The 11,180-nt window shown below is 37.0% G+C and overlaps 2 protein-coding genes across 5 annotated transcripts; both read left to right on the plus strand.

Moving 5' to 3' along the window:
• The first annotated feature begins 820 nt into the window (after window positions 1-820).
• Window positions 821-2,787, plus strand: LOC120480710 (red-sensitive opsin-2). The gene is made up of 6 exons (XM_089125223.1): window positions 821-1,177; window positions 1,274-1,570; window positions 1,670-1,838; window positions 1,918-2,083; window positions 2,174-2,413; window positions 2,523-2,787. The coding sequence occupies exons 1-6, from the start codon at window positions 1,078-1,080 to the stop codon at window positions 2,619-2,621; spliced, it is 1,071 nt and encodes a 356-aa protein (XP_088981349.1). The 5' UTR covers window positions 821-1,077; the 3' UTR covers window positions 2,622-2,787.
• Window positions 2,788-4,535: 1,748 nt separating this feature from the next.
• gnl3l (G protein nucleolar 3 like) lies at window positions 4,536-10,197 on the plus strand. Of its 4 annotated transcripts, none has more exons than XM_039674027.2 (15): window positions 4,536-4,653; window positions 4,751-4,791; window positions 5,169-5,276; window positions 5,422-5,538; window positions 6,144-6,227; window positions 6,343-6,478; window positions 6,574-6,677; window positions 7,495-7,639; window positions 7,719-7,806; window positions 7,891-8,068; window positions 8,169-8,311; window positions 9,105-9,241; window positions 9,368-9,531; window positions 9,689-9,863; window positions 9,987-10,197. In XM_039674027.2, exons 1-15 carry the CDS (start codon window positions 4,641-4,643, stop codon window positions 10,052-10,054), a joined length of 1,701 nt encoding a protein of 566 aa, XP_039529961.1. In that variant the 5' UTR covers window positions 4,536-4,640; the 3' UTR covers window positions 10,055-10,197. The 4 variants fall into 4 exon arrangements, with proteins under 4 accessions (XP_039529961.1, XP_039529962.1, XP_088981240.1 ...); XM_039674028.2 differs by having other exon boundaries at window positions 4,589-4,653; window positions 5,175-5,276; XM_089125114.1 differs by having other exon boundaries at window positions 4,636-4,653; window positions 5,122-5,276.
• The last annotated feature ends 983 nt before the right edge of the window (window positions 10,198-11,180 follow it).

Here is an 11,180-nt window from a genome sequence, read left to right on the forward strand (position 1 = left end):
CAATAAGGAAATTGCACTGCCCTCTTAGAAAAAGAGGGTTCTATATATGTAGCATAGGGTTCTTTACTCAACTGCAAAGGACCTTTTATGCAAAAAAAAAAAAAAAAAAAAAAAAAAGATAATGACAAGAAAAGAACACTTTTGGCACAAAGGTTCTTTATAGGCTATTATTCATTCATATATTACATTATTCTGCAACATTTTGCAGTTGTAATTAAATTATTGTTTATTAAACTGTTGCAGTAACTTAATGTCACATTTTAATCATGCTGATTTTTGAAGAATAAAAACTGAAATGGCACTCTTCGTGTGATATTGATTAATTACATTTTTTAACCCCCATATGTTGAATTTTGTGATCATTCACATGCATTGTATTTTAGGGGTTCCAAATACGTAGCCCTTTAGAACATTTTAAGGTTCTATATAGAACCTTTTCTTCCAAGAGTGGCAGACAAATAAGGAGAACTTTCAATTCAATGTTTTTTTGTTGCTCTAGAAAGGATTTAAAGCTTAAAAGTCACTTCAAATAAGAGGAGCAAGTCAATTGCAATTCCTCCATTTAAGCCTGAGGGTGCTAAGCAAATTCAACTGGAATGTGACAGTAAAAGCACTACTTATCTTAGGAGGATTAACCTCAAATTTAAGTCTTACCTTTTTGATTCTGAGTATCCCTGTGCCCCCGTGTGCTTGGGTTGCATGGGTGTGTGTGTGCTTTTATCCCATATGTGTGTGGTCATGATAGAGGTTAAAGCCCATACTTCCCATGCAGATTTGGGGGGCACTTCCTGTTATGCGAGACAGCTGTACTTCCCAGCATGCCTTAATTTGCTTCACGTCAGAACGTTTTTTTGGAGATGAGCTGGTATAAAATGTCTCTGACACCATGTGCCAGTTTATTGGTTCCTATTTCTACCACAAACGGAGAAAGAAGAGGCAAAGGAGGGACCAGCCACCAACTCAGGGAGAGAAGAATCCTGTGACAGGTACAACCACTGTAAAATTGAGTATTTTTGGTCACATCAAAATGGGTAATTGTGAATAAATCTCAATATTTTGATCTCCAGGGTTTACAAAATGGCAGAGTGGGCCGATGTGGTGTATGCTGCCAGACGACGAGGGGACGAAACAACAAGGGAGTCTGTTTTCGTTTATACCAACAGCAATAACACAAGAGGTATTTTATCTTCAGGAACATGGAACGCTGAATGTCATGCCCTTCATGATTGAGCAGAAGAGGAAAATTGTATAATAATATCTCATGTGTTCTCAGATCCCTTTGAGGGACCCAACTACCACATTGCCCCTCGATGGGTGTACAACCTCGCAACAGCCTGGATGTTTTTCGTGGTGGTTGCCTCGGTCTTCACCAATGGCCTGGTGCTGGTGGCCACGGCCAAATTCAAGAAGCTCCGTCACCCTCTCAACTGGATTTTGGTCAACCTCGCTATAGCTGATCTAGCAGAGACTGTGTTGGCCAGCACCATCAGCGTGATCAACCAGATTTTCGGCTACTTTGTCCTCGGACATCCCTTGTGTGTCTTTGAGGGCTACACTGTGTCTGTATGTGGTAAGTTACTGCCCATAGGAAGCAAATGTCTTTGTGAGTGACTGTGAGAAACTGTGAGAAACTTTGTGAGTTTTTCAAATGATATCTAACAATCAACAGGTATCGCTGGTCTGTGGTCTTTGACTGTCATCTCTTGGGAGAGATGGGTGGTCGTCTGCAAACCATTTGGTAATGTCAAGTTTGATGGTAAATGGGCAGCTGGTGGCATCATCTTCTGCTGGGTTTGGGCTGCTGTCTGGTGTGCACCTCCCATCTTTGGCTGGAGCAGGTAAGGACTGAAATATCGCAATTTTCCATTGTAAATGATTTGATTCCGTCATATAAAGAATATCTTCCCTACTCTGAAGATATTGGCCTCACGGTCTGAAGACCTCCTGCGGCCCTGATGTATTTGGAGGAAGCGAGGACCCCGGTGTCCAGTCCTACATGATTGTCCTAATGGTCACCTGTTGTATCTTACCTCTTTCCATCATCATTCTCTGCTACATTGCCGTGTACTTGGCCATTCATGCTGTAAGCTAATCTTACAAAGGGAATACAAAGGGAAATATTTCACTTTGCTTGCAATGGAGAACTGAGCTTGTTTTCGGTCGTCTCTGGCAGGTCGCCCAGCAACAGAAGGATTCTGAGTCTACACAGAAAGCTGAGAAGGAAGTGTCCAGAATGGTGGTTGTCATGATCATGGCTTTCTGCCTTTGCTGGGGTCCTTACACTTCCTTCGCCTGCTTTGCAGCTGCAAACCCAGGCTATGCCTTCCATCCACTGGCAGCAGCCATGCCTGCCTACTTTGCTAAGAGCGCCACCATCTACAACCCCATCATTTATGTCTTCATGAACCGACAGGTAATATTGCATTGTATGGGCATACTCAAATGTGTAGGTGGCATATTCTTTAGTTACTTTAAACCGCTTTTGGAAGGTCAACAATCAGAAACTGTCTTTGCTTTTGCAGTTCCGCGTATGCATCATGCAGCTCTTTGGAAAGAAAGTTGATGACGGATCTGAAGTTTCCACATCCAAAACAGAAGTGTCTTCTGTGGCTCCAGCATAAACCTCATGTCCTACCGAACAAGAGAAAACGGGTTTCTGTGAACTGGACTTATAATTGAAATAGTCTTGTACATATGTTGCTTAAAATCTTCTGAAAGAAACTTTTACTGTCCTGGGATCATTTAGCAAGACCTACAACAATTTATTTGCAATGCAATGATGTTTGAGTGTCACTCAAATCTTTCATAATCTTTCAATTTCTTATTTGCAAATATGCTGAAAGATGTAATATTCAAAAACAGGTCCAATGAACAATGTACAAATAATTATGACAATTATTGTTGTTGTCACAGATCTATGTTTTGTAGATGGATTTGCAAATGTAAAAAAATAAGAAAAAAAATATTTTTATGTTATATTGTTTCATTGTTTTCTGAAGAAAATAAATCATGCGGCAAAATGAAACATTGAAGTATTTGCTTTCAATTGTCGCCACTGTGAGAAAAAATGATGTGGATGTCGGAGATCTCAAAGAAATTTTATTACAGCATAGCAGTGGCAAGATCACATCCAAATAATATTTAAATCTCAAACCTTTTATCCTGTTACAGTTTACCACTCTTAATGTAAATGAAGTTGCTCTGTTGTAACAGCTGTGGTCTGTTAATGACGTTGAGACACCCCATTTTCTGAGAAGGTTCTCTGTGTCCCCCATTCCCATTCTGCAGTTGATGATGACCATTTGCTCTGGATGTGATCAACCCAAATAGTGAAGAGACAATATAACTTGACTTCCTTCTCTATGATAATTAAGCCAGTTTGGGGATGAGCTTATTCTAAAATATATTTTGGAGTGGTGGAATCTGGGTTGAGGCAGACTACAATTGCTGCTCACAAATTGTAAATAGAGGTCAGTCAATACTGTTTATTTCCCCATTTTAGAATCTTGATTATTTCAGCCCACTGTTAAAATGCACCACTGAAAACCAATGTAAAGTTGATGGGCAGATGAGAAGAACAAGACAAGAATAGATAACTTAAAAAAAAAAAAGAAAAAAAGAAAAAAAGAAAAAACATAACTGCTATGTTTCCAGAAGATTCATAGAAATGGAAATCCAATAGAATTTCCAAAAATGTCTTGCAAGGGTTTTATAAAGGACATTGGCACATGAAGCAAGGCAACATCTTGTAATCTCACATAAGCTCTATTCCACATCAAGCGGATGAGGATTTCACCTAGCCTGGAAAGTAAAGTCAAGACTTTTGCTAGGAGGCTTACATGACGGAACTCATTAGGCTAAAACACAGTTGAGAGTATTTGAAGAGTTCAGATGCAAAAGCCTCTAAATGCCATTTGAAATTTTCTTCTTTAATGATGATTTTTATCAAACTTGTATATTTAAGTTCAATAATTTCACTTAAATAACAATTAATAGGTAATTGTCATTGCCATTTAAGTGAAATTACTGAATACAAGCTTGATAAAAATTATCATTCTAGAAGAAAATTTCAAATGGCACTTAGAGGCTTTTGCATCTGAACTCTTCATTTGTATATGAGAGCATTCATGTGAGTGTAGAGGGGTTGCTGTGCTGTTTTGTCAGTTTGAAGGAAAAACAATAAAAAGTGTGAATCATAAAAAATACTGATGTCTAGTAGTCTATATTCTATTACACATCTACCTGAGTAGACTTCGTTTTTACGAATTATAGGTCGACCTATAATGGAGTGCATCCACTCCATACCCTATGGTCCATACCAGAACAATACATTTTTCAATGCTTTCTTGACCTTCTCATTTCAAAGCTTAATTAATTTGCACGTTGCAATAAATTACAGTTAAAAGTCTTTGTTAAAAGTTTAACGTCTTGCTTTAACGACATCATTTCTAAAGTCTTTTTTTATGATTATTTTTTTTTTTTACCATAGGTGTTTTATTAAGTTTGCGGCAGCATTGTGCCACCAGACACAGTACATGACCATAGATTGTACAGGACGCAGCGGATTCTCACTTAGACTTTTATTTTGAAAGACGAGATTTTGTCGCTGTCTTCACTTGCGCTTTAAACCACGTGGAGTAATGTCTAAAGCAAGTGAGTATATGTACATTTGAGTCTTTTTTCACTTATAGAACATTAAAAAGTGCTGACACAAGGGCCGTTTTATTGAATTACTTTAACCATGTTTCAGAGCAAAAACGAGCGAAACGGCTGGGGTTTAGCGGTAAAAAGGTGCGTAATTTAGCCTACATGCTAATACTGTCAAATAAATGTTCAGTTTTAATATGCTTACTATGTCTACCTGTACCAGAAACACAAATACTACCAGTCAAATGTTTGGACACCCCTACTCAATCACTGTTATTTACACATTTAAAATAATCAACATTATAAGACCACACTATAATGGAATTGAGGGAATTATGTTGTTTATCAGAAAGATAAACAAATCTATATTATAGTTGAGCTTCAAAGTGCCATCTCTTTGCCTAGATAATAGCTCTGAACATTTTGGACCAACTTTATGAGGAATTTAAGATAATGAGAGAAACGTCATTTCAGTGTCCCAGCTTTTGACTGTCAGTGTATGTTGACTGTCTTCTCTGAAGTCCAAGGATGGGCAGCAGTCTCAAGGAGGGAAGAAAGATCTTGGCGTACCCAATATGCGCAGCTTCAAAGAACACAGTCAGAGACAAGCTGAACTCCGAAAACAGAGGGTGAGGAAGGGATCTACAATATTTTCTAAATTTGTTGCACTTTTCCAGATCTGTGTAACATATACTTTTACCTTTATTTACATCACTGATGTTGATGTATATCATAACAAATGCTAATGTGGAGTTTGTGTCGACTGTTTTCTAGTTGGAGGAGCAACAGGAGAGGCAGAGGTTGTCACGAGAGAAAGAGATGATGAAAAGGAGAAGTCTGGACAGTTTCCAGAAAGACATACAGTTACGACAAAAAGAGTTTGAACAGAGGGTTGGTATCTGACATTTTACTATTAAAGACATGGTATTAGCCTTTCACTTGAATAGAATTGAATGAATTCATTGTTTAAAAATATACTACCATACAAACATTTTTTAATGTTTTTTTTTTATATATTTTTTAAATGTTTGCAAATTGCATTATATAATTTAACCTAGGGCTGCAAGATTAATCGCGATTAACATGAAATCGTGCTTAAGATGATTTGGCTTATTGTCAAAATCAATCAAAGAGTTTCAAGAGTTTTTAGGATGAGGCCCATAGATATATCCTGGAATGATGTGCGTTATTGTACTTTTCCGCCAGGGCATATTTGGTGTGTCTGCGTGAGATGCCCTTTGGCTTTCACATGGAGCAGCATTTACTTCTGATCACAGAGCCGTACTTCACTGACAAGCTGTGCATAAAATAATCACAGCCTTTGCCAAATCGCGTGCGGTTTCTATTTGATTAATTGTGCAACCCTAATTTAACCATGTCACTATATTGTTCAACCTCTGTAACACATCCATAAATGATCTTTTTTGCAATTGCAAATCCTTTTAGATCTGCACCTTTGTCTTAATAACTCTTTATTGTTAATGCGATGAATGCAGGAAAATCAAATGCAAATCCTGGAGAAGAATGTAAACTTTGAAACTGAGAATTCAAGAAAGGCTTACTGCAGAGAATTTAAAAAGGTACTGTTCCCTGTACTGGCATGTTTTGATAACCCGTTATACTTCCCCTTAAAGATGAACCTCTATTGGCCATTTCTTAATGACAATTTACTTCTTTTGTCTCTTTTTATTTTAGGTAATAGAGGCAGCAGATGTTATTTTAGAGGTTATGGATGCGAGAGATCCCTTAGGTTGCCGCTGTCCACAGGTCGAACAGGCTGTTGTCCAAAGTGGAACCAACAAAAAAATTGTACTTGTTCTAAATAAAATTGGTAAGAGAGAATTTTTTGCTTGTCGAATTGAAAACTTCATTATGCAACAGACCAAAAACTGTTTTTTTTTTTCTCTCGACTTTGTCCACCCTAAGATTTGGTGTCCAAGGATATTGTGGAAAAATGGATCAAGTATCTTCGCAATGAGTTTCCTACTGTGGCTTTCAAATCCTCCACCCAGCAGCAGAACAAAAATTTGGTGAGAGCTACAATTCATAGTTTTCAATCACATGACTGGCGCAGAAACCAGGAGAGCAAAACATCCATAGAACTGAAAATTTCCATCTGTTTCAAGCCACAAATATTTAGATCTTCTTTCAAAAGAAAGAAACAAAAATGTGTGAAAAAAAGCAAGTTTTGTCCATTTTTGATCCATAAACAACACCTGCTAACAATACCTAATGTGTAAAAAAATGTTTTTCTATGGAAAAATGCTTAACAAGTAACTGTATGTTCTATTTAAGGTCTTTTGTTCATCTGCTGCCTGTGCATATTATGCATCATTAATAAGGTGTATATTGAATTTTGTAATTTAATATCACTGTACTTAGTATAATCCTAGTTAACAATGACTGGCAAGCATGGAGGAAAGTCTTGTTTTGCTCTCCAGGTGGGTGGTCCTGTAAAAGTGTGACATCATGTGCGAAGCTGCAAACTATGAATGGAGATGTATTTTATTATCAGACTCTGCAAATAATAGTTTTTTTATTTACTGTGACCTATACAGTATTTGAAGTGTTCAGATGCAAAAGCCTCTAAGCGCCATTTGAAATTTTCTTCTAGAATGATCATTTTTATCAAGCTTGTATATTTAAGTTCAGTGATTTCACTTAAATGGCAATGATAATTACCTATTAATTGTTATTTAAGTGAAATTACTGAACTTAAATATACAAGTTTGACAAAAATCATCATTAAAGAAGAAAATTTCAAATGGCATTTAGAGGCTTTTGCATCTGAACTTTTCATTTGTTATAGTGTTACAGTAAAGTTTTTCTGTTGTCTGACTTCCACAGAAACGCAGTCGTGTGCCTGTGACCCAGGCTACTCAAGAGCTGCTCGAAAGCAGTGCTTGTGTCGGGGCGGATTGTTTAATGAAACTATTAGGAAACTACTGCCGGAACCAAGATATAAAAACGGCCATAACTGTAGGAGTGGTCGGTAAGTTGTTTTTAGCAACATATGTACTAAAAATAAAATTCTGTCATGAATTTCTATAAAAGTTAACGAAATGTTTCAGGTTTTCCGAATGTGGGGAAAAGCAGTTTAATTAACAGCTTGAAGCGTGCTCGTGCATGTAATGTTGGAGCTACACCTGGAGTTACCAAGTATGTTTTTTTTTTTGTAAATTAAAATAAAGTAAAATTTTCTATAATTCTAAGCTGCCTTTCCCTCAAATCAATGTGTTTCAGGTGTTTACAGGAGGTCCATCTAGACAAACATATCAAACTTTTAGATTGCCCTGGTATTGTAATGGCAACCTCAACCAGTGATGCTGCCATGATCCTTCGGAACTGTGTGAAGATTGAGCAGCTGGTGGACCCAATTCCACCTGTTGAAGCCATATTGAGGCGCTGCAATAAAATACAGGTTTGTAACTTGTATTTCAAAAACTTCCGTTTAATTGAATGTGGAATTATAGTGTTACATCTGATTGAGAGCCAGTTGGTTTTTAATCTTTCTTACATAGATAATGGATCATTATGGAATTCCAGACTTCCAGACAGTACATGAGTTTCTGGCCTTACTTGCCCGTCGTCAAGGCAAGCTGAGGAAAGGGGGGCTTCCTGACTCCGACAAAGCTGCCAAGAGTGTTCTTATGGATTGGACAGGGTGAGGTCACAGTCCCGGTGAATTTAACGTCAGTTACGTGTTGACCTTTTAAGAATTATTTAACAATTATTTAACTGTCTTCTGTGGAAGAAGAAAAATTATATTTTGAAGAATGTTTAAATTGTTTGCACATACAATGAAAGTGAATGGGGTCCAAAATTGGCTTTTATTTTATGGTAAAAAAAAAAAAAAAAACAGAGACATTTTTAAAAATATCTTCTTTTGTGTTTCACAGAACAAAGTCCCTTTAAGATTCAAATTAATGTAAATAAGGAAATGTGATATCAGTTGAACATTATTTTGAAAACTTTCATCATTTACTCACTCTCATGTCGTTTCAAGCACAAAGTAATTTGTCCACATTTAAAACACAAATAAAGATGTTTTTAAGTTTAAGGTTTTTTTTTTTTTTTGCGTTTTGGCAGACTGAAAACGCAAGCTTTCTAAAATAGGGTTTTCAAGTTTTTTTAAAAAACATTGTTACCATCGTCTCCATGTAAACAACAAAAACATGAATTTGTGAAAGTGGTGACATGCACATGCCTATTACGTGTTTAGTCTATAGGCGTGTAATGTTTATTTACAAGTGACATTGCCAACTACTGGCCTCGGATGCATCACACAGGCTTGTTAGTCATTTTCGCTGATCCTTGTGAACTGTGATAGTTTAAACTTTTCCGTTTTAAGTACATCATTGTCATGTGAATACCTCAAATTTTTTACTTGCACAGCTTTTACTTGTTGGTCTTGTTGGTGTAAAGTACATTTAAAACTCTTTTTCTGTCTTGTACAGGGGTCGTATCAGCTACTTCACACATCCTCCTGAGACTCACACGCTGCCCACGCATGTCAGTGCTGAGATTGTTGCTGAGATGGGCAAAGCATTTGACTGGGATGAACTGGAGAAGGGAAATCTGGAGGCAATGGCTGGTAACTGTGGCTATACTATCAATGAAATAGACATAACATATTTTATATACGTTTTAGAACTACATTGTAACTATACACACATTTGCCATTATATTTATTTATTTTTTTTTTTTTTTTACAATTTAGAGTGTGGCTCATCTGATGTACAGATGGGGTTCTGTATGGCTACATCTGGATTGACAGAATGTGGTCAAGGAGAAGATCTAACAGAACTGCAAATGGACAAACCATCAGAGGACCCTGAACTTCAAGACACGGTTGAATCAATGGATGCAGATGAGGACCCAGAGGTACATCCATTACATGGTTCAGTTCCTAATTCAAGATAATTTTACATCCACCTATTAATTATTCAGTGCACAAAGGTTAGTTTGGTGGCAATTTGTTATGGTGTGCTTTAAGACTCGGATCCCATTTTTGACTTTCAATTATAATTCTTTTATTAAGTTTGGACCGATGACTGTTGAGCTCAAGGTTCCCAAGACAAAAAGCAGTGGTACAATCGAAGCTGTAGGCCCAAAGCCAGTGGACCTAAAAGACATTCTGAAAGTTGACCCACTCCTTCAAGGTCAGGCCCTTTTGGCTGCCAACAAAAAAAGAAAGAAGCAGCAAAAGAGAGCTGGTATGACCTTCTTTGTTTGGAATAAATTCATCCATGAGTGATCCATACATGTATTACAAGCTGAGAACAATGTTTTAAAACTATGTATTATAACATCACTTGTCTTTTTTTCTTCTTTCACAGATAAACTCGGCACCAAACTTTCAGATTCTCTTACCTCAGCTTTAAATTTCTCCTTCTCTGACAGCTGATGCCATGAGCATTAAACCAAGATGCTCTGGGAGTTCATTTTACTTTCTCCTTAGAAATAATAACATACTTGTATATTTAAATGATCTACAATTTAAAATATGCAAATAAATCATATTTTCTCTTACTGAGAAGAATGACTCAACTAGACCTCTACGTTTATTATTGACCTCCTTTCTTTATACACAAAAATCAGAAAAGTGCCAATTTTTAGTTATTGTGACAACTTTCAAAGTCCTGGTACCAGTTTATTCACTTTTATAAGTACATGTCAAACCAGATTGTGAAGGAAGAGCAGCCTATAATTTAGTTAAAGCATGGCTAATTTTGAAGCAAAATTATACATAAATGCATAAAATAAAATGAAACATATAAAAACATGGATGGATACATACATATTTTGCATACATAAATGTTTTGACGTTAACATTTTTAGCCACTACCTTTCCCCCATCCTTCCCCATTGTCATTTCATAATTTTGACTTTATTACGTTTTCCACATTTTAGAATAATATTGTAAAAGTGAGTACAGGGGTTGGACAATGAAACTGAAACACCTGGTTTTACAACACAATAATTTGTTAGAATGGTGAGGGCTTCATTTTGCATCCAAATACAGCACCAATTGACAGATAGAAGTCCTTCACAGTGACCAGAATGATTATGAGCCGTTCCTCTTCCAGAACAGTGTCCAGGTCACTATATGATGCTGGTGGACTCGCTCCTCCAAAACACCTCAATAATATTCAGATCTGGTGACTGTGCAGAACATGGGAGATGTTCAACGTCACTTTCATCTTCATCAAACCCTTCTGTCACAAGTCTTGCTGTGTGTGTTGGTGCATGCTCATGCTGATACATGGTTTGAGCATCAGGTGCTCATGATCCTCCAGAAGGGTTTGGTAGTCCTCGGCAGTGTCGTGTCCATCAAATACAATCAGGATTGTCATGATATTGGAGCTCAAACCATCACTGATCCACCCGTGCTTCACTCTGAAGATTGGCCGCCAGGCATATAGATGTCAAACCTCCAACATTGGCCAGTGTTTCAGTTTCGTTGTCCAACCCCTGTAGGTGTTTAGAATTTTGTCTGGTGCTGTAAAAAAAAAAAAAACTATTAAAATTCT

The sequence above is a fragment of the Pimephales promelas genome, chromosome 21 (assembly GCF_988280905.1).
Source record: "Pimephales promelas chromosome 21, fPimPro1.hap1.1, whole genome shotgun sequence".
Taxonomy (NCBI): domain Eukaryota; kingdom Metazoa; phylum Chordata; class Actinopteri; order Cypriniformes; family Leuciscidae; genus Pimephales; species Pimephales promelas.